This window comes from Panthera tigris, chromosome B4 (assembly GCF_018350195.1).
Source record: "Panthera tigris isolate Pti1 chromosome B4, P.tigris_Pti1_mat1.1, whole genome shotgun sequence".
Lineage (NCBI taxonomy): Eukaryota > Metazoa > Chordata > Mammalia > Carnivora > Felidae > Panthera > Panthera tigris.
This window is the reverse complement of record NC_056666.1, coordinates 129,173,855-129,196,301: the sequence shown is the minus strand read 5'-3', so window position 1 is coordinate 129,196,301 and position 22,447 is coordinate 129,173,855. Positions and strand designations below refer to the sequence as shown.

At 58.5% G+C, this 22,447-nt stretch overlaps 1 protein-coding gene and 1 long non-coding RNA gene across 2 annotated transcripts in view; one reads left to right on the top strand and one right to left on the bottom strand.

Annotated features, from left to right (window-relative positions):
- Positions 1-22,447, top strand: part of MYH9 (myosin heavy chain 9) — a 92,291-nt gene that overhangs the window by 39,456 nt on the left and 30,388 nt on the right. Inside the window, exons 4-12 of the mRNA XM_042993168.1 lie at positions 10,747-10,774; positions 11,502-11,595; positions 15,563-15,655; positions 16,178-16,241; positions 16,848-16,946; positions 17,292-17,435; positions 18,226-18,321; positions 19,159-19,277; positions 21,382-21,534. Coding sequence (XP_042849102.1) covers positions 10,747-10,774; positions 11,502-11,595; positions 15,563-15,655; positions 16,178-16,241; positions 16,848-16,946; positions 17,292-17,435; positions 18,226-18,321; positions 19,159-19,277; positions 21,382-21,534 — 890 coding nt within the window. The remainder of the gene's footprint in view (positions 1-10,746; positions 10,775-11,501; positions 11,596-15,562; positions 15,656-16,177; positions 16,242-16,847; positions 16,947-17,291; positions 17,436-18,225; positions 18,322-19,158; positions 19,278-21,381; positions 21,535-22,447) is intronic.
- On the bottom strand, positions 14,400-19,152 carry LOC122240458. The gene is made up of 4 exons (XR_006220229.1): positions 18,344-19,152; positions 16,412-17,789; positions 15,324-16,322; positions 14,400-15,172 (listed from the first exon to the last, which is right to left on the bottom strand). It is a non-coding gene; the product is annotated as an uncharacterized LOC122240458 (long non-coding RNA).

Genomic DNA, 22,447 nt, shown 5'->3' with positions numbered 1-22,447 from the left:
TCCAGAAGGCTGGAGCTTTCCTTCATGTTGACCGGGAAGCTTTGGCCCTAATGGAATGGTCTTGATAGGAAGCGAGGGGCTTCCCAAATTACAAGAGCAAGTGGGTGTGCGTTTCATCCTTTGGAGACCAGGGATGCCAATCCACTGCGGGCCCAGGAAGACAGGGGCCTTGGTGCTTCTTTTTAACGATCTGTGGGAGTTCAGGGCCCACGTAATTTCTAACCCTCCGTCTGAGAGGTTTTCCCTCACCTTCTGCATGATGCTGGAGTTGCTGCAGCCCTGAGCCCCCACGGTGACCGACTGAGAATATTTCCGAGTCCCTTCTCGCTGGGCACAGCTGACCTGCCAAGCAGTTAGCCACAGGTCTCTTGTTCTTGGAGCAGAGAGGAAGTTACTTAACAGGACTTAATTATGGACAGTGGTACCTTGGGGTCAGCGGGCTCTGAGATGAGCTCCTTGGCACTGGCCTTGGGGGAAAACAGGGTTGTTCTCTGCTACTCACCTCTTAAAGGGCACAGCCGGATAGTTCCTTTTCTGCTTTTTCCCTAAACAGGAACTCGAAAAAGGTTTCCTCCCTGAGCTGCCTGTGGCTTATGACATACTAGCATTTATTCTGCCAAATAGGGTAGTTGGCGGCTTTGTCTGGGGACTTTTATGAGATGAGCTCTTTACCTGTTCCTGGGACCTCCCTGCCTTTCATCTCTTAAACGCTCTGGTTTGCCTCAGTCCTAACGTATGCCTCTTGTCCCGCAGTTAATATTAGTGGTGTCCATTTTCACTTTCAAGAGCAGCCCAGTTTGGGTGATAAATCCTATGGTCACCCTACCTATTTGTCAGAGTGAGCCAGGGCTTCTCAAACTTGGCAGCTCTTGACTTTGGGGCCGGATAATTCTCTGCTGGGGGTAGGGGGCTTGTTCTGTGCATTGTAGATGTCTAGCAGCAACCTGGGCCCTTTGTACTAAATGCCAGCGGCACCCTCCCTCTCCATTGTGACAACCAGAAACGTCCCCAGACTTTGCTACTAGATGTTCCCTGGGGGGCAAAACTGCCTGCACTTGGGAACCACCGGACTGAGCACTGCAGAGTGGTTTTATTGAGTGTCGGCTTCCATGGATCAGTAGTGCCTCCGCCTTGCCAAGGATCCAAGACTCAATGCCAAGGGATGCTGCTGGGATAGATTAGTGCTGTCTGCCGTGGGCACAGGATGGGGCATGGCAGCCTTTGGCACCCTGGATTAGTCTGTGGAGAGAGGAGGTGGAAAGTGCCGGAATACCAAGAGGTTTAGTGCATTACTCTGGCACTGGAGACCCTGGCAGTCCAGGCGGAGGGATGGGACGTGTTTGTACGCAGACATCTGGGGCCGTGGCTGTAGAAGAAGACAAGCTGCCACCGTGTCGATTGCGCGGCTGCAGCAGGTGTCCTGGGAGTTCAGGGGAAGGTGTGGCCACCCAGGCCTGGGGTGGTCGGGGAGGGACCGGGGAGGCCGGCTCCTGCGGAAAGGCTGGCAGGTGTGCGTCAACAAGTGGTTACACTGTAGCCCAGACGTGCCCGGCAGTTCTGTTTGTTTTAAGCCTCGACCTTGGGTTTAATTAAAGTTGCGGTGACTCGGTCGGTTCACCCTCCCAACCCTGGCTTCTTTTCTGCTTGGTTAATATGTTGCCGTGGCCATGAATGGGTTCTTCCTGCCTCAGGGATTGAGCCGGTCCTTGGTCCTCGGGGTTCCGTAAAGGGCCGCTGGAGGAGAGCGTGAGCCCCTTGCCAGGCAGGGGATAGCGCTGTGGGGCATGAGGGCACGTCCCGGGGCAGGAGCGGCACGCGGCCTGTTGAAGGCGCCATGGGGTTGGGAAATGGCACCCCGGGCTCCCGGCGGGACCTGGCGTTCCGGGCTCTCCCTCTGGGGGTCAGGCTGTGTGCGTGTTCTTAGGGGAGAACCTACCAGTGAAAGAATCTGACTTGAGCGCAGCTCTCTCCCCAGAGAAAGCAGAAAACCTCTCCTGTGCCGATTAGGTAGAATGCCAGGTCCCGTTCGCTTTCGGTGACTTCATGGTATTTTAATGAGCTCCCAGCGTGTCTGGGGGAGTGGCAGCGGGGTCTGCTTTCATTCCAGGCCTAAACTAATCTGAGAACTATTTAACCCTTTGCTCTGGGCTAATCCCACCTCTGCGTCTCAGCAGAAGCTGCCCGGAGAAGCGGCTGGTCCCCCAGCAGCTGCTCAGAGTGTCCAGCGGGTGTCCGAGCGCCCTCGGCGGCAGACTGACCTCCGGGCTGACCCAGGGGTGGAATTCTAGCGCTGTCTTCGTATGTGAGTGTGATCCCTGTAATTCACCGGTGAAGGGACAGGCCCAGAGATGAATGCTAACTGACTTGTCCAGTCAGCGCCAGAGACCAGGGCCTCCTGATTCTGTCCCCCGTCCCGGTGCCTGTCCCCCAGGGGCACCATTGCCCCTCGCTCTCTGGCTGGCATTTGGAGGACTTCTGTGTGTCTGGCTGGCTGGAGGCCCTCGTTCCTTCTCCACACTCTCTCTGCCAACTGCTGCTGTTGAACTCTCTGCTTTCCGAGGCCTTTCTGAGGGAAAAAAGCGCCAAGCGGGGGGAGGCGCTGGGGAAGTGCTTCCCGGGGACGAGGAAACATGACCGTGAACACACGCACCAGGACAGGCGGCCGAGGAAACCACAGATGGGATGACTCCACTTAAGCAGGAACGTGCCGGCCAGGGGGCTCGGGCCCTGCCAGAGAAGCACTACCGTGCACGCAGAGGCCCCCGCCAGCCGCAGGGAGGTCTGGGGCCAGGCCCCGAGTGCCCATGTGTGGTTGCCTTCCCCACGGGGCGTGCCCCCTGCCCGCAGGTGGTCTCTGTGCACCAGACTTGGGCCCACCTGGAAGAGGTCCCGAGAGGCAGGTGAATGAACTTGAGGAGGAGGGAGAGAGCCTAGCACAGAGCAGGGAGCCTCGCTTCGCCTTAGGGCTGTGGGGCTGGTGGGAGCGGCTTTGACACAAGACGTGGCATAGGTCACCCACGCCAGCAGCCTCAGCTTTAGGAGGAACTTGTCTTGTGAGCCAGAGGTGTGGTGTGGAGAAGAGTGGCTGGGGTTGCCCTCGATTTGGGTTCCTGACTGATGGGGGACCGCTCTCGCTGAGCCTTCCTCCTCTTGTCTGCCTCTTGGCTCAACGGAAACGTACGTGGCGGGGGGTTTTGCGGGGATGAGACAAGGGGCCTGGCCTGCAATCAGTTTTTGACTTCACCGTCTGTGCCCTCCACGTCCTGCGTTCTTTCCCTCCACGCTCCCACTCTCGCTTAATGGAGGTGATCGCCAAATGCTCGCTCCAGGGCAGGCTTCTTAATCTTCTCCGAGAGCAACTCGGGAGAGTTCAGGCTCTGGTAGCAGTGTGCATAGGAAGTGACTCGTCAAAGCCACTTTCCCAGCAGCGGCCGCAGAGCACACAGGCATGCGCGGGCAGATGCGGTCTCCGACTTGGCCTGTCTTGTCCGCGGCCCCCAGCGGGCAGCCGGAGGCCCGCGGGTCGACATGGCTTCGGCGGGGCTTCAGGAAAACGTGCACTCAGAGGTGTCTCTTTTGAGCAGCGCTGAAAGGGATCCTCTGTTGACATAAGGTGGGGACCCTGGGGGTGGGGCGTGCTGTGACAAGCGACCCTGGGTCCACCCGAGCCTGGACGGGGTGGGGGTGAGGTGCTGTCCTACAGCCCCTCGCAGGAGGCTGCTTGGTCGGGTCCCCCAGTAGGAGAGCCCGGTCCTCAGAGTGAGGCTGCTTAATTATAATGTGGTCGTGCCTATCCGTCCCATTTCTGTAAAATGTTCTTTCTAGAAGAGGAATCTGCGGTTCGTGGATCCTTTTCAAGGATTCGGCTTTATTTAGGCTTACTTTTTTGTTTGGCTTTGAATCCAACCCAGTGGGTCTGCTGGGGTTTGCTCTGGGCCATCTGCAGTGGGAGGCGAGAAGGAGGTGCCCTCTGGGAACCTGAAATTTTGAGGGTGGTCCAAAGCGTGGCTCAGTGTATCCGTCACTACCCCTCTCCAGCCCACGGACAAACAACCAGAAGGCACCTGCAAAGTCTGTAATGGCCCAGGAGCTTTGTGCTTTTAGCCTCCGTGGACACGCCCCTCCTCTCGGCCTGTGAATGCCGCTTACCGGCCGTATTTCCTGTTCTGTCCAGTTCTGGCCCAGACTCCAGCAGAGTTGTGTTCCAATAGGTCAGGACTGATCGTCCGTGTGTTCAGAGGAATGGGTTGCTTTCCTTCCCCTGCCTGATTTCAGGAATGAAGCTGTCCGATGAGAACAAGACGAAGTCTCTAAAACTAAAGAGTAAGAGAGCTGAAAGTGTGCCGGCGTGAAAGTCAGGATTCTCTAACTGGCTTCTGTCAAACTCCTTTGGTCTTGACCAAGGCTGTTGGCCCGGTGGCCACCTTTGCCACGAACTCTGAGGACCCTTGATGTTCTTTTGGCCAACAGGCAGCTCTGGCCGGGGCTGAGGCCGTCATTCCAGCCAGACTTGGGGACTCGATGAAGATCCGGTCCCCACCCTTTGCTGGTCCACAGACACGCTAAGCTGAAAGCCAAGGACAGAGGCCATGCCCCAGGAGCAAATTCTGGCCTAACAGTTACCAACATGCCTTTCATTTCGTTTGATGGCCCCTTCTCAAGGCGACCGGGGCCACTGGCTTCTTCGGGACGCAGCTCCACGTGTTATAACCGCTCGCCTCCCGGCACCCGAGTTCCTGCTGTCCTCCGCCAAGCCTGACGACACTCATCACGGGGGCATTTCTAAAAGCCAGGCCTGTTTGTGCTCTGATGTGGGGCCAAGTGGGTCCTGAGCTTTGTCTGGCCAAGTCCCTCTCATTCCTGGTGCCCCACTGTCTTTCCCTCCCATGCTTCCCTTCGTCCCTCCTGGATAGTGGAGCTGTGACCTGGGGCTCTAGTGGGCCTAGCCCAGCCCCCCTGCCTGTCTCTCCTTTGCCCTGAGGGGAACGTTGTTTAAGAGCAAGGCAGGCTGGCCTTCCAGAGTTTGGGACACGGTCTCTCTGAGCGTCCAGATGGCATTTGCTGTGAGATGTCGGCACTCACGTGTGACGTTCGAATTTCCCTCCACCCTGACAGACCTGCCAGGGCTGTCTCAGCAGCCGCCCCACACTCCCAGCCCCGCCCAGGGACGAGGTGTCCCAGCGACCAGCGGTGGCTTCTGGCAGGTCTGCCCGCGCCCCGGGAGTCACCGGTGTGAGCAGCTAGGTGCCTTTCGGCCGAAAGAGGACTTGTTTGGGGCCTGGCCTGCCCTCTACCATGGTGAACGTTAAGTGCGGTCCCTGGGGCTTCTTTCTAATTATCGAAGGTGCCTGATGGGGGAGGCGCCCGTTCTTGGCCTCCCGCAACGACAGACCTGGGCCTACTTGGCGGGGGTTCGGACACAGCCGCGCCTGGGGGAGTGTGTGGGTGGAGACACTGGGCCACAGCCAGCTGCTTTCTGGCCGCGGTTGCTGCTGACTGGCATCTTCCTGGTCTGGACCCACCCGCGTGCCTTGGCGAGACCGTTGGCACCTACCATGCTGCGTGCTTGGGAGTCCCTGGCTGCGGACGGCGAGGCGGGCGGTCTGCCAGAGGCTCCACGACACACGGGGCCTGAGGCTTAGCATCGGCCTGCCGCCCGTGTCGACGTGGAGCATCATTCTGCCTCTCTCACCTCTCTCCTTGCCTCCCGAGCACCTGCAACCCGGGTGAATGGGTCTGGCTTTGGAGAAAGTACCAGGTGGGTCTGTAAGGCCCCCGGAACCCTTCCTGAGAAAGCAGACGGCTCCTGCTCTGCAGCGTTGCTGGTGGCCGAGCGGCCTGCCCTGTTAGGAAGCGTCCACAGGGAAGAACCAGACTCCCGGAGGCCCGGCTTCGTGGCCCAGCTTGCGTGCCTTTGACAACGTAGGAGAGTTTCCGGGACTCGGTGTCCTGCCCTCTGAACGGACTTGTTTGAGCCAGATGTTCCCCGGGGCCTTCCCAGCCCCCAAGTTCTGAGCCTGAACCCACAGGTGTCTCCACGTTTCATACTTGGCGAAAGCTTTGCCCTGTGGCCCACAAGAGCCCGACACTCCACGGGGCTCTTGAGAGAACCGGCTCCGGAGTGCGGGCCTTTGCGCTTTGTTCCCGGGCGACACTCTGCAGGGTTCACACCGTGAGCCACCCTGGGGTCTGTCTGCCGTTTTTGTGACAGGCACATGCCTCGGTGGGGGAAAGTTTAGGCCTGCTTGTCACGGGTCGCCCCACACTGGTGTGCACCCGACCTGGGACTGCCCTTCGTTTTCCTTTTTCTTGGTCCATCTCCACTGCTCAAGAAGCCTGGTTGATCTGAAGACGGGTCCCGAGGGCAGGGCGTTCCTCAGGTGTGCCCCCCGAGAGCAACCGGCCCTCGGGAGCCCTTAGCTCAGTGAGCGTTTGATGAGTCAGTCCCGGCAGCGGCTGTTGGTGAAGCAGGCCCGTTCTCTTCCTTGTGTACTTCCTGTCGGGGCTGATGTCACCACTCTGCGAGCCTTGTGGCCTTTTATGGACAAGAATCGCAGCTCCTCTCAGTGAGGAAGTGAGCGATAAAGCCCCTAGCAGAAGTCTGTACCTGGGGTGAAATACCTGCGGTCAGGTTTCCCCTCCTCCCACCTGAGCTGGGCCTCCTGAGCCGGCTGGAAACACCTGTCCCGGGCTGGAGGCCTGTATCAGCTCTGAAAGGCCTCAGGGCATTTTGGGTTTCAAATAAAATCAGGAAAGGGAATGGCCTCATCAGTGAACATGTAACTTAAAACCTTTTTTGTGGTTGTTCTGTGGAGGGTGCACAGGGGAGGTGCAAAGGGCCTGGGGTTATTAAGGACAACGTTTCCAGGCATCTGTGCTGTACCACGTGCTTCAGGCACCCATGTCATTCAGTCCTTAGAGCAGCCCTGCTGGTCAGGCCCTGGCCTCCGATTCCGAGAGGTCAAGGGGCCAGGCATCTCTAGGGAGAGTACAGAGTGGAAATCAGAACGCTGTCCTCTCTCTTCTGTCAGTGCTCCAGACACACAGGTAGTGGTTGTCTAAGTGTGCTCTAAGGAGCCCTGTCTCTACCACCAAGGCAGCTCTGGTGTTTATCTCCTGTTCTTCAAGTTGGAAATTCAAGAGTTTATCTGAGAGAAAGTTGCTCTTAAAGAGTTGAAAACCACTAGAGAGACGTTTTATAATCCCATCTCTACCCAGCCCCCACCAAGTTAGGGGCTGGGCAGGAGAGGTTAGGGGCCACAGTCAGGCTGATGCCTTCATCCCGGCAGGAAACCTGTTTCTCAGAACTGGATTGCCTCTGATGGGTGCACTCGCCTGGTTCTGGGCAATAGGGTTCCTGTCGTCTTTCTGTCTGCCTGCCTCCTCCTGGTGTGGCAGAAGGAAGGGTGTTTTCAAATAAGCCTTCAGTCCCTATAGGCCCAAATAAGGACTTCAATCACAGCAGAGCGGCCTGAGGGTGCCTGGGTGGCTCAGTTGGTTAAGCGTCAGACTTCGGTTCAGGTCACGATCTCACCGTCTGTGAGTTCGAGCCCCGCGTCGGGCTCTGTGCTGACTGCTCAGAGCCTGGAGCCTGCTTTGGATTCTGTGCCTCCCTCCCTCTCTGCCCCTTCCTTGCTCGTGCTCTGTCTCTCAATCTCTCTCTCTCTCTCTCTATCTCTCTCTCTCTCTCTCTCTCTCTCAAAAATAAATAAACAGTCACACAAAAACACAGCAGCCTGAATTCTGGAGTGTCTGTGTGCCACGAGGTTACCTTGTGGGGAAGGTCTTACGGAGTGGGTGTTAAGGAGGGACCCCGCTGGAATGCACGGGAGGTCTGGCCGAGTAAACTGAGTCAGGCAGAGAGCTTCCTGGTTGCTGAGAATTCTAACCATCCCCGTACCCAGAAGAGCTTCCGAGCTGAGGAACAAATCCAGAAGCACTATGAGAAGAAACACACGTAAACCAGGGACAGTGCCCGCCTTGTCCCCTGCCTCCTCCTGTGAGGCCGCAAGATAACAGACCCAAACCCACTGTAGGAACTGAAAAGACCTTTCCAGACTTACGGGGCCATGGTGTCCTTTCACTGCAGGCAGGTGGGTTTGGGGCCTACGGGGTAGAGACCAGAGCTGAGGAGACGAGAGAGGCCTCCATCAGTTTTTCTTTGCAAAAGCGTTTGCCCAAAAGAGTATTCTGGCAAAGCGAATCCAGACTTCTTTATAAAATGAGAGCATCGGAGTGTGTCCTTGCAGGCCGTGTTGACAGTGGTGCTTCAGGGATTGGGGGTGAAGGGTCAGGAGAGGAAGGCCTGGAGGCGGTGAAGTGCATGGAGGCCGCCTAGCGTTTGGGTCCAGAATCGGGAATTGAAGCGTGTTCAGGCCTCTGTGCGTGCCACCCATGTGCGCGTCTGCGTTCGTGTTCACGCGCACCCGCGTCCGTACCTGTGTGTCCACGGGCGTGGGTGTGCACGTGCTCGCGAGCGCATGGGCCCGCACGCAGCCTGTCCGCAGCTCTGCGCGGCCGTGTGTCTGCACACGTGTGTGTTTGTGGGCTCTGCTTCCTGTTGTTCGGCAGCTCAGCATCTGACACACAATCAGAGGAATTCTAGCCATCCCAGGGACGGGGCCTGGGCAGCCCTGGGAAAACGGTTCCTTCTGGAAGGGATGGGGATGTTTCCTTTTATGGTAGCGTCGGCCGCTGTTGCCTTACAACTTGCCAGCCCGCGCAGGTACATTCTTGCCCACTTGTGGAGCAGTGACTGAACGTGTCCGCGGTGGGGGCTGGCCCCACAGAGATGTGAGGGGGTGGGGGTGGGGGCTCCAGGGCCTGGGATCACAGCCGGGTTTGCTCAGACCTTGCTGGTGGCCATGCTGTCCTCAGGGGGCGGGTGCTGGGGACTGCCCTGTCCTCCCCAGCCCTTAGCCCCTGCTCCCTTCCTGCCCCCCTCTGTCTTCCGGAGACCCTGCAGAGGCTCCCTGGGCCCTTGCTGCGTGGTCTTGAGGTCGGTCTTGAAGGACCTCGTTTGGTGGGAAAGTTGAGACCAGGGGCTGCTCTGAGAAGGTGCCCAGTGGTGAGCAGGGTGTGGGGTGTGTGGGTGGAGGTGCCTGGCTGAGTTCCCTTGCACCCCCACACTGTTGATGTTTGCTAGGGGGCCGGAGGGAGGGCTGTGGGGGGGGGGGGCGCTGCCGTTTGTGTTGGGTGGGAGGCTTATTCTTGCCTCTCTCTGTCTGGATGTCCTCTTTCCCTCCCGAGCGACCCACAGACAAGGGCTGGAGACGCGTGTAAACGCATACGCGCCGAGATTGGGCACGTTGGAGGCTCTCCTTGCCAGGAGGCAGGTGACCTAGCTGATCGGTGTCTGTTGGTGTTGAACAGCTAAAGCCGTCTCCTGAGGCCGTGAACACAGTGAGCCATGAGTCACTCTCCCGTTGTCCCATCCTGCAGGGCCCTGGCCGGGCAGTGGCAGCCAGTGAGCGTGTCCTTCCAGACCACCAGCGCTGGTTTCTGTGCAGCACCACGAATTCTGATTGTGGCCGGTCCTCCTCTGAGACTCCTCAGCCAGTGCTCTTCTACTGGGGCTTGACTAGCAGTCCTCTGTTCCTCCTCATTAAGGGACTCCCACTTCGCGTGGGGAAGTAGACAGCGGCCTTTTGCGGAGCTCGTCCTATTGACGTGCCGGTCCATCCATTACATGTGTTATTTCTGTTTTCCACGCTAATCCTGTCAGGGAGTTAGTAGCATAGTTACTCTATGGATAAGGAAACCGAGACTTGGGATTTACAGACCTCACGGCAGCTCAAATATCAGCAAGGAGCCTGGTCCCGGATTCAGCGGATTTGACCTCAGGGAGTTGAGGGGATTACGCAGGGTGGGGTGAAAAGGGGAAAAACATGAGTTTGTCTTCTCAGCCATTGCTAAGGATTGGACACCCCGCCCTGAACCAGGTCAGCCCAGACGCCTTCCAGCATTTCTGTCAGACTTCGCTTTCAAAGCGTGGTCGGTACTGTTCCTCCCGCACACAAGGGGCGCGAGCTGGTGTATCCTTACTTGCTAAGGGAGTCACAGCTGGGGACGGTGGTAGAAAGTTCCCGACGGCCAGGCCTAGAGGCCCAGGTTGTCCCAGACGCCGGTCAGAAGCTGTGATTCTGACATGTTTGCGTTCCTTCCGAGCTGCCCTTGAACCAGCTCGCTGAGCACTCCCACGTGCCAGACCCCGCACTGCTGCCTCCGTGCACGGGTGCTCGTCTCCCCGTCACGGGAGGAGGCGGGGGCTCCAGGAGCCCGCGCACGGGTCGGAGGTCCCACACACCCCGCGGCAGAGGCGGCCCTGTGCCCTAGCCTGGTCTGCCCGGCCCGCACCCAGCCGCCTCACCGATGTTGCCGGGCCTTATTTCTACGGCCCCCGCCCCAAGGGTCAGCGTAACAGGGCAGGCCTCCCCTCCGCCCTCGGTGCAGCAGACTCCTGGGGACCTCTCTGGAGATGGGCTTTCTTGGAGGTGGTTTCCTGGGGGGGAGGGTGGGGTGGGCAGGCTGAGCTCCCGGAGTGGTGGGGGGAGGGGCAGACGCCCAGCGACACTGGCACCCGTCCGAGTGGGGCATCGGGCGGGTGGATGCCGGCCGGCGTGCGGGGCCCTCCGCAAGGGCAGCGGCCGAGACCTTCTGCTCCTGGGGAAGGGGCAGCTCTTCAGAAGCCTGACAGGGAGGCTTTTGTATCCGGCAGATGTTAACCTGATGTCTTCTTTGTTTCAGACCGAGAGGACCAGTCCATTCTGTGCACGTAAGTGTTTCTGCCCGGGTGGCGGGGCCTCGTGTCACCCCCTGGGTTGTCCTCGCTGTGCGGACTCCTGCCGAGACCCAGGCTGCTGAGGTCCGCTCCCAGTCGGGCCCCCGCCCTTTCCCCAAGGGATGGGCCTCCGGGCCCCAGGTTAGCCGCTCGGCAGTCCCGTGGCCGTGCGGGGAGGTCCGTAGCAGAGAGAAGCAGGAATCTTCTCCACAGAGCACAGTTGGGAACTGGTGGGTGCCTCCAGAGCACATTCCTTCTAGCTCTGAACGGTGGCTTTCTTTACCTGCTTTGAAGCAGACACCGGGGCTGCTCGCCCTGGCCCCCGGCACTTACCGAGGAGATAAGTAAACCCCACTGTGGGGGGAGTTGATGGTACAGAACATTCCTTCAAGTGGTTTCGAAGGGACACGTGTGAGTGCCTTTGGCCCGTGAGACAACAGCTGCCCAGAGCCGATCCTGAGACTTTGTGACAGCAAGCCTCCCAGGTGACCAGGCCGGGCAGCGGGTCCGGGCGGTCTGCTGTCGGGCCTCCCGAGGCCCATGGGAAGCGGCTGGAGTGAGGATTCCAGAACGCAGCATTTATTCGCCTGTTCCCCCTCCTGCCGCAAGGGGTTGGGTCCCTCACTGACACCTAGCGGGACGGGAGGCGGTGGCCCGGGTGCGTTGCGCTTCAAGGCTTTGGCCACGTCCCCCCTGAGAACTTTCTTGGCTCTCTTGGCAGGGGTGAGTCTGGAGCCGGCAAGACAGAGAACACCAAGAAAGTCATTCAGTACCTGGCTCACGTGGCCTCCTCACACAAGAGCAAGAAGGACCAGGTGAGCGCGGGCCTTCCTCCCTGAGGAAGAGCATCTCACGATTCGTAGTTCGGAGCGTTTGGGGGATCGAAGCAGAGGCCGGACCCTCTTTCACGGGAGGCGGCAGCTCGGCCGTGTGGGGAGCGGGTCCGGTGGTAGCCAGCCCACTTCTCCCCCGGCCTCCTAACTTTCTGAGTGGCTGTGCACACCGGAGACCCCCAGGTTTTGCGAAGCAGCGCTCCCGGCGTTTACGGCTAATTAGAGATTCCCAAAGTCGGTTCTCAAGTTGTCGGAGACTTGGAGCCTCTCGGGCAGGCCAGCTTTTGAGCCCCCGCCTCTTCACCCTGCTGTTGAAATGCCTCTGGGTGGACGGTCCCCCAGTGAAGAGAGAAAGGGCAACTAGAAAGTCATCTCACTTCCCTTTTTCTCCCCCTCCCTCTTGATGGATTATGGTCGAACCCAGCAGTGTCCTCGCTAGGTGAGCTTGCACGTTTACTGCACGTTCTGCACCAGGAATGCGTGTTCTGCCCATCGTGTGCCCTTGATTTATGTCTTTTCTCCTGAGCAGCTTTTCACTCCACACCGTTGTCACCTTCTGCGGCTAGACCTGTTCTCGTAGGCTCGGCTCACTGACTGTCTTGGGAGGAGGGGCTGGGTGTGACACGCAGTGACCTCTCGTGCACTCTGAAATGACAGCCCCCGCAGAGCGGGTACGGGCCCCATCGCCGGAGCCGTTCTCGGAAACTCTGGTCGTGCCCAGAGCTCCCTGTGCCTACGGCAGCTGTAAGGCCCCGGTGCAGAACCCCGACCGAGGTCCGGCGGAATGGGAATCTGCTGTCCCGGAGCCCCACTTGCTCGGTGTCTGTGGACTGGATGGAGATGGCTGTCCCCCTTCTCCCCTCCCCCCCCCCCCCGCCAGCACTGTGCCAGTCAGAAGCAGCGCCCGGAAGGCCCCACACTGGAGTGTCCCAGGGTTGGGGATGATCAGTCCTAAGCATGCCCGTGTGGTGCTCTCTCGCCTTTCTCTTAAGCACACACTCTTAGGCTTCCTTGTGAATTCCAAGTGCCCGTGGTGTCCCCTCAAGCCATCAGGGGGGACTGCGCCGTCTCTCCGTGGCTGCCCCTTGCCCCACGGGGGGCTCACGGGGAGCCGTGAGCAGCGTGTGGAAGTAAGTAGCGGTGTGTGTCTGTTGCATGCAGACCCGGGGTGTGTCCTGAATGTCCTAATGGGTACAGTCTTCTGGAATCGAACCAAAAGTAACTTTTCATGTGCCAGACTGCTCAAGACATTCTAAATCTTTTTCCGTGGGGCGTCAGGAGTTATATTTAGAAACTAATAAAGTTTCTCTTGCTCCCTGTCTCCAACCCCCATTTTCCATTCTCTTTAGGAGGCCTATTTCAAAAACAGAGCCGCGAGGCTAGGAATCCTCTAGCTGTGGTTTTCCGTCTCTGAATTTGCCATAAAATCCATTTCCCAACTATTTATTGAATGTCTAGTATGTGCCTGGGTCTCTGGAGGGTGACCTTGGAGTCCCTGCCCTGGAGGATGGGGGACAGGACCGCAGTTACAGAGTCAGCACATAGACGCGTGGGGCTTGTGTCTGGAACTCCAGCTGCAGAGGGGGGACGGCAGGCCCTGGGCACCCCACTCGGAGGAGACGGCCTGCTGGAGGGAGGGGTGATGAGGGGGAGCAAACTTGTCACATCCTATGTCTCCAGTCACAGTGTGTGACAGGCCACTCTGTCCCCAAGTGGAGAGATTGAATAGGTTGCCTCTGGCTTCCGATTGCTGCTCAGGCCCTCAGTCGTAAAGGCCGCTGACAGTTTAGTGGATTTCCTTGCCTAAAGCTGTACAGTGATTTTCCACACACAGCTGGGGCACGAGACACTTGAACTTGGTTTATGGCTCTCGTATTCTGCAGCCTGTCACGGCACACTCTGGGCGACAGCTCTCCCTCGCAGTGACCCAGGTGCTTCTCCCAAGGCTGCCCACCAGAACGCCCCGACTTCACGAAGCCCACGGGAGGGCCGGGCTTCGGCCGGGGCTGCCGGTTGGCGAGGCACAGCGTGGGCGGGGGGCGGGGAGCCGTGATCTTCAGCCGTTCTTCCTCTTCCTCCCTCTGTTGTTTATATACTAGTTGGAGGCCACTGGCAGAAACACCAGCCAGTGAAGCCCTTCAGAAACCGGATGGGTTAATTCTAGACCTAGAGCATATGTTACCGACAGAACCTCAATAAGGTCATGGTCACGTGCAGATTTTATTGAGAAGTAAAGGTCCCTTCCGTGCCCGGGTATGGGTCAATAAGGAAAAACCCATAGGTTAGCCACCACCATTGTCTGCACGGAGTTCGGCTCCGGAATCTGAAGTGGCTGCCCCCTAGTTGGCCGAGCGGTCCCACGTTGCCACGGCAGCAGCGTGTGGTCCCACAACAGAGACCTTGGCGAGGCTCCCAAGCCAGGGCAGGCGGCAGGCTCTGGTGGGGACCGTGGTCCCATCGGTCTGCGGAAACAGGAGCGGGAGTGGCCCAGCCAGCCTAGTGGCCCGGCCTGTGCTCTGCGAGGAGCGTCTTAGTGGGTGGGGGAGCGGCGCTCCTCCAAATTGGACTCCGTGGTCTGCCTCCGCTGACTTCGCAGGCTCGCGCGAGCCCTGTGGGCAGGGGCCCGGTGTCCTGTGACGGCTGGTGCCCAGCACACATGTTCAGCCCGTGCAGTGGATTTGCTCCCTGCTCCTCAGCGTGGCTCCACTGACCCTCCTTCACTTAATCCGTGTGGTGTAAAAACAAGACTCCCTGGCGTCCCGGGGTGCGGCGGGGGGGGGGGGGGGGGGGGGGGGGGCGGGGATCCCTGGCCGAGGATGGGCTGCTGGAGCAGGAGAGTCTGCCCCGGCCCCTTCCGGCCCCTGGCTCAGTGCTCTGCAGACGGGTCTCGTCAGCAGCAGGTGCGCCTGGAAGGCTGAACCTCACGACTCTCCCGGGAGCTCCTGCTACTTCCAGTTTTCCTTTTCATCATTCACAGGCAGCCGTTCCCGTAAAATCCTGGCCGGAGTCCAGCCTTGCTAATAAATACAAAAGCCGGCCTGGCCCCTGTGTGATGTTCTTTCCCCCTAGAGAGATCCCAGGTATTAAGGGCCGAATTTTCCGCAGCCAGCGTCCGTTACTGCCTGGCCTGCTGGGAAGGTGATGGCTGCTTCCGAAACCGATCTAGGCTGGCGGGGTAGAGCCCCACGCAGTGCTGGGGGACAGGGCGGTGACTGACACCTGTCGGAGAAGACGCGAGTTGGCGGCTGCTTTGCCTGATGACCTCGGGGCCACCCTGTTTTGCCTATCCTGAGGATCCGGGGACAGGGAGGCTTAGGGTGTGTCAGCCACATGTGTGGCTTGGGACCACAAGTAGAGTTTATTGGTGTTGTCGATAAACAGTTTAGAACCCGTGGTGGGCCTCACTGATCCCCGGCTCACGCGCTGGACACTCTGGAAGCACGTCTGTGGGGGTGGGTAGGTGGCGGGACACGGTCCAGCAGGGAAAGTGCCGTGTCTATCAGGACACGGATGAAGTGAGCTGGTGTCTTTTATGGAGCTGATTCCTTCTCGCCTTGTCCTGTGAAAAGGAAAAAAATGTTGTCGGGTGTCGGGCAGAGAGGGCAGAGGGAAGCCGTTGTTCCGGGGGGCGGGGGGGGGCTCTGCGCAGGGGGAGAAACGGTGCCGCTTCCTGACGCGTCCTCCAGAGTCGAGCTGGGGGAGCCACCCACCTTCCCTTCCTGGGGGTGCTGATCGGTCAGTCCGGCGACGTAAGTTCAACACCCGGCGGGAAGGTCGCTCCCGAGTGACACAGGGGCCAGGCTGCGGCTGGCGTGGCCGGAACGCCCTCTGTTCCTGGCGTGCTGGGCGTGTAGGCACAGCTCTGCCACCGGCCCCCCTGCCTGGCGGAGCAGGTTCGACGACCCGAGCCACTGCCTGGCCTTCACCGCATCCCCGGGTTCCTTTCCAGGGCGAGTTGGAGCGACAGCTGCTGCAGGCCAACCCCATCCTGGAGGCCTTCGGGAACGCCAAGACTGTGAAGAACGACAACTCCTCCCGATTTGTGAGTAGTGGCCGGCCATGCCCAGCTCGCGGGGCTCAGGCTCCCACCCACGGCTTTGGCACACGTTGCCCTCCAGCTGCCGCTCTCACCTCAGAAAGTGAGGCAGCTTCGGACCTGGTTGCCTCCCGGCCTGTGGCGGGGAGTAGGCTGGGGTGAGCTCCAGCTGGTGGGGACCTGCACACGTGGCTGCTTCAGCCCAGGTGGCAGAGAACTGGGGGGAAAGGAGGGACAGTGGGGAGTTACCTGCCGGTCCCGCTCCTTGTCCTGTTGTAGCCAACAGCCAGATGGAGGACCGAGGAGCACTCCTGCGCCTCAGCGATGAACTTGGGCATCTCTGGATCTTGTCCTGGCCCAGGCTTTAAGCAGCACAGCGCTGAGTCCTGAGTACCCATGCAGTGCACTGCACGGGCCCCTGGCCTCCGACATGGGCACGGTCTCTTGATTTTCCCTCTTCGGGCTATACCGCAGGAGCTAGAAACTGGAGGACCGGGCTTCTGATTCTCTTCATCTGTCTCTCCTTAGGGCAAATTCATTCGCATTAACTTTGATGTCAATGGCTACATCGTGGGAGCCAACATTGAGACTTGTATCCTTGGTCTGGAAACGAGACCTTGTCTGGAGGGACGGGACCTTGATGGAGAGGAGTCCTGGGCCTGGAGTCCCGCGTCTAGAGGGGAGGGACAAGACTTTGATGGAGAGGAAGCTGCCTCCTGATTCCAGCAGCTTCCTCCTTACGGGCCTGTTAGGACACCTTACCTGTGGCTTCAGGAAGAGTACCCGGAGAAACTCATGGAACACCCAACCCCGAGCTCAGGTTTTTCTTTACTGGCAGGACAGAGTTCTGCTTCGAAAGGGATGGGACGACAGAAGACCCTCCAGTGTGGTTCCCAGAGGGGCAGGGTTCGAGTGGATGCTCCTTCATTTCTCCCTGGCACAGGCATCGTAGCCTTGCTGGTGGGAACATTCTGTGCTCCAGCCCCTTGTGAGAGGGGGCTCTTTACCCAGACAGGGCTCCCAAGTGCGAGAGCTGCTTTTGGACAGGCTGTGCCCCCGGAAGGAGCCGATTTGGTTTGCTTTTGTTCAATTTTGCCATTTTCTGCCTGGCAAAGTTCAGTCACTTTTGATGGGGGCGGGGCGGGTGGGAGTGGCCTTCCGTCCTGCTTGCTTGCGCAGTTCCTTAGCGTTTGCCAAGATCTTTTGGAGAAATCTCGTGCTATCCGCCAAGCCAAGGAGGAACGGACCTTCCACATCTTCTACTACCTCCTGTCTGGGGCTGGAGAGCACCTGAAGAGTGAGTAGTGGGCCAGCAGCCTGGCGCGCGGGCTGCGGGCCCTGGTCGGGCCACATGTTCCTCTTGGGAAACGAAAACGCCATCCTTCCGAGGCCTCGGCCTTCTGATTTGAGCACGCCAGAGGAAAGTCAGGGCGGTCGAGCCTGCCTCTGTGAATCACGGGGCCCTGACGCTCTTGGGGGCTACGTGAATGTCAGTCTCACGCCGGGGAGAGGGCATTCCTGGCTGCTCTGTAGTTCTGGGGGGTACCTCGGGGCTTAGGGGTGCCTCCCATTCTCCCAAACCTCTGAGGCCCCAGGGCTGACTTGAACCCTGGTTACAGCCCCTCACTGACCCTCCTTACAGCTGATCTCCTGTTGGAGCCATACAATAAATACCGCTTCCTGTCCAACGGGCACGTCACCATCCCAGGGCAGCAGGACAAGGACATGTTCCAGGAGACCATGGAGGCCATGAGGATTATGGGCATCCCAGAAGAGGAACAAATGGGTACAAGGCTGGCCCTCCTGTGGGTGAGGGAGGGGAGGCAGGAGGCTGGTCATCGCGCCCTAGGAGGCACGGGGCAGCTGACGGGCCCGGGAGCGCTTCCTGTTGGCTCTGGCTCTCAGGGAGTCCTGTGGAGGCTAGGAGGAAGGCCTCGAGTGGGCATGAAGCAGTACCTCGTATCTGAGTGTCAGGGTTGTCTGTTCCCAGTGGTACCACAGGCATTTCTGCACAGGAGGACAAAGGACGGGTGCTTACCTGCTCCGGTCCTCGCATTTGCTGAGAGGGGAATATTCCTGCTTCATCGGAAAGGGGCCAGGATCTTTGCGTTGGTGCAGTGTGGAGCATGCCTGTGTCTTCCTGTTTCCCCAGAAAGAGGGCAAAGAGGCCTTCAGGCTTTGTTTTCGAAAGACTGGGGGACAGGGAGAACACACCCTGTTCTCTAACGTGAGGGTCGGAGCCACCTTGGCTCAGCTACAGATAATATGCAAACGGTGGGTACAATGTTGTGCGATAAAACTTTACTTATAAAAACAGACAGTGGGCCCTTGGGCCAGAGGCACGTCCTTGGCCCAGAGGTAGAAGTTTTAGGAGTTTTAACAGAGCTTGGATCTAAGCATAGGGCTGCCCAAGCCGAGGTCTGCCCGAGGCCCTGACCGTGAGCCCTGCAGGGGGGCTGTGCCCACCATGTGGCTTGTCCTGTCCACGCCCCCCCAGGGAGGGGAGCGGCTGCCTCCACCCAGGGGCTTATTCCAATCCCTGCCTGGTTCTGAGCTGCCTTTGGTTGCACCCCAAGGCTTGCTGAGGGTCATCTCGGGAGTTCTTCAGCTCGGCAACATCGTCTTCAAGAAGGAGCGTAACACCGACCAGGCATCCATGCCTGACAACACAGGTAACACCCGTGGGCGCCTCACCTGGAATGTGGGGCCTGGTGTCTGGGCTTGGATTTGCTCAGGAGAAGAAGTCTGGTAGAAATTCCAGACCGTCCTCCGTTTCTCGTCTCCTGTGTATCTCTGGCTGGCTATCACTTCGGGTTCTTTGTAAACTGTACGTGAACGTGACCCTAGTGCTTTTTCGGGGAGGTGGCATCAGAATGACTTAGAAAACCCCTTGATCATATGGACCAGGGCTTCCCTCTTTTGTCGTGGAGGCCAAACCAGTTGTCCAGTTAAAACAGCGATGTCGGCGGCCTCTCCGTCTCAGTGCGCGCCTTACCCGTGAACACGTCAGGACCGTGAAACGCCTCGGCCGCCGCTGTCCCCCTGAGTCCTGCAAATGGCCCCACTTAAGCCATCAGCCTTAATGTGCCCTTCTGAGGGGCTTCTGAAAAGACTGAACACGTGGGTGTCTGGGCGTAAAAGGTGTTCCCGCGGGATGTGTGCCGTTGTGCCCCTTAGCGGGATCGGGGCCGGCTCCTCGCAGTCCTGTTCCTGGGTGGGACGCACTCTTGCACTGTGTGGCTGAGGTTGTGCGGAGGAACCGGTGCTGGGCCCCCAGGTAGGATGGGAGCCTCCCGGCCGCTCGTGGCTGGTGAGGGTGCAGGTCGCCATGGCTGCTGGGTCTAACAGGGGAGCCGAGGACTCCGTGCCCTGCTGCGGAGGGGCCCCGAGCCGGTCGTCCCGGTGATGATTGTTCAGCCACCACCTCGTGCTCCAGCAGAGGGACCCGTTCTCTTGGGGTTAATTAAAACTTCTCTCCCTTCCCTTCCTTACTCTTCGGAAAATACCAGCCGCCCAAAAAGTGTCCCACCTCCTGGGGATCAACGTGACAGATTTCACCAGAGGAATCCTCACCCCGCGCATCAAGGTGGGACGGGACTACGTCCAGAAGGCACAGACTAAGGAACAGGTACGCCCTCTGGCCGCGGGGGAGGAGGAGGTGGGGGGCCTTGGAGGGGGGGGTTCATCCAGGAGGCTCAGACTAAGGAAGAAGTACGCCCCCTGGCTGGGGGGGGGGGCGGATGGGGGGGGCGCTTCCTTAGCAGGGTCGTTGCGGTGGCCTCTCTGGGGCCTGCTCTGGGCCACTGTTGTGCCAGGCGCCTGGCCAGGTGCCTCATTCAGCCCTCACCGCAGCTCAGGGAGCAAGGTGGTGTTTACCCTCTGTGAGAACATGAGAAAACTGGCCTCGGGGTGTCTGTGTGCCGCCAGAGGCCCAGTGACCCGAGGCCCCTCGCTCAGGAAGGACCACCTTTACCAGTTGAGCCTCTTTGCGCCAGGGCGACCTCGAGACCAATCGGTCGGCGGGTGCGGAGGCAAGTCCCGTCCTGGTAGAGAGTGAAACGGGAACCTGCTGTGTCTCTAGCACAGCTCGCTCAGGTGCAGGACGGCGGCAGCCGCCCTCCAAGCCCGGGCCCAGAAGCTGGCTCTCCACCGCCTGCTGTCTTGTCGTGCGTGGTGAGAGACGGCAGCGATGTCCCTCAGCCGCAGCCTCCCCCGGGAGCCCAGCTCCTGCCCCGCCAGGCCCCTCTGTCGGCGCGGGTGGTACCATCTCCCAAAAATGCGCTCAAGTTCACTCTTCCCTAAAGGTGCCGTCTGCTGTAGCCCCACTCTGGTGGCTCTCACCGTCACTGGTACAGAGCCACCCCACCACAGCCAAGAACATTGTTCCGAAAAGACCACAGTTGTCACTAACTGTTCATTTCCCTGATAATTAAAAAAAAATTTTTTTAATGTCTATTTATATTTGGGAGAGAGAGCGCGTGCGCACACGCGAGGGAGAGGCAGGGACACAGAGACAGACTCAGCACGGAGCAGGCTCCAGGCTGCGAACTGCAAGCTGTCAGCACAGAGCCCGACGCGGGGCTCGAACTCACAGGCTGTGAGATCATGACCTCAGCCGGAGTTGGGCGCGCAACCGACTGAACCACCCAGGCACCCCTCTTCTTCTTTTTTTTAATGTTTATTTATTTTGAGAGAGAGAGCACACTCACAAGCAGGGAAGGGACATGGACAGAGGGGGACAGAGGATCCAAAGCAGGCTCCGGGCTCTGTGCTGACAGCAGAGGGCCTGATGTGGGGCTAGCCCCCACGAGCAGGGAGATCATGACCTGAGCTGATGTCAGACGCTCAAGCGACTGAGCCATGCAGGTGCCCCCATTTCCGTAATAATTAAAGAACCTTTATTTTTCCGCGATGAAACTACTGCATGAATACCGCAGATGCTGAAAATATAGAAAAGTCTAGAGCAAAGAAGAAACGATCACAGTCCTAGCCAGTGACAGTTATCGGGCAGCTCTTTATTTCCTGCAAGGCTTTTTTCTTTCTAAAACTTAGCTGTCACCCTGTTCAAGCATTTGCACAATAGAATAGGGTACTGAGCCCCGTGTGCCCATTGCTCAGGCAGCGTCGAGTCACTGACTCCCGGCCAGTCTTGGCTGGCTCATCATTAACCTTATTCCCCCATCCCCCCGCCTCGCACATTATTTGAAGGGAACCTCACACGTCCTATCATTTTTTCTGTAGATACCTCAGTATGTCCCCACTTTTTATTTTATTTTTTACTTTAATGTTTTTTATTATTTATTTTCGGGAGAGAGCATAAGCAGGGGAGGGACAGAGGATCCAAAGCGGGCTCTGCACTGACAGCAGAGAGCCCAGGTGGGGCTCAAACGCACGAACCGTGAGATCATGACTTGAGCTGAAGTCGGGCGCTCAACTGACTGAGCCACCCAGGCGCCCCAATCCCCATCTATTTTAGAAAGTTTTTTGCAAATATCTAAGTACTTGATGCTATGCCTCATTGCTGGGTACGCAGGCTGTTTCAACTTTTTGTCATTATAAATAACATTGTAGCGAACATACTTGTGTGTGAAGCTTTTTTTGCATCCTGAGGGCTGTTTCTCTGGGGCAGATCCCTGCAGGTGGGTTTCCTGGAGCAAAGGGTTACCAGGTTTAAAGGCTCCTGTACCTGACACTCTGTCCCCCGGGGTGTGTCCCCTCCCTTCCCCCACCAGGCTGACTTTGCCATTGAGGCCTTGGCCAAGGCCACCTACGAGCGAATGTTCCGCTGGCTGGTGCTACGGATCAACAAGGCTCTGGACAAGACCAAGAGGCAGGGCGCCTCTTTCATCGGGATCCTGGACATCGCTGGCTTCGAGATCTTTGATGTGAGCTCCTCCCTCGTGCCTCCTTGGCCACCTTCTTCCTGGCTGGGCGTCTTCTTTCCTGTGGCCCCAACAGGAGTCTGAGCGGGCCACCTCCTGCCTCACATGGAGGCAGGAGACATCAGTGGGGCGTATTTTAAGTTTAAGTAAGCATGCCCACTCCCAAGCAGCAGGGCTAGAGAGAGCGGGACCGTTTAGCTGCCCTTCTGTTCGTGGGCAGGTGCTTTCTGAGATTTTACTACTCTTCTGGCAACTATTTATTGGGCATTGGGACAAGACACCGTCTCTGCCCATGAAGACTGAAGTCTGGTAGGAAAAAAATGATAATTACAGTAGATCAGACGTTCTTAACCTGGGGTCCGTGGCACATCTCGGAGAGGCCGTGAACTTCGGGAGGCGGGGGTGGGGAATCATCTCTTTATTTTTCACTAACGTGTCACTGAGGTGATGCATTTCTTTTTCATCGTGAGTTGAGCAACATATCGAAACCGCAGTTGCCTGAGCAGCGCTTGGGGTCTGTCTCCGGTGGAAATCAGATGTTTGCACATCACAGCAGTTGCTGTGGGGACGTTGTAACATCATTTATGTTCATCCACTTCAAAATGTTGCAAGTTAGGACGCCCACAGCCTGTGCTTGTTATGTATGTCATTAGTATGTCACGGTACTTGGGTAATTGCGTTTCGACAGGACTTCTTTCCTTCGCAAACTGTTTTATTCATTTTCAAACGTTGTTCTGAGAGAGGTTCTGCCAGGCTGCTAGAAAGGTCCACAGGAGCCCCCGCTCTGGGTTTGATGAGGGAAGGCGCCCGCCCATCCGGGCTCCCCGGGGCCAGCGCTGAGGCGCTCAACACCCGTCCCCTCCTTCCCGAGGCGCTGCGGCTCTGCGGCAGGCGGGCAGCCCTCTGACGTGGCCTC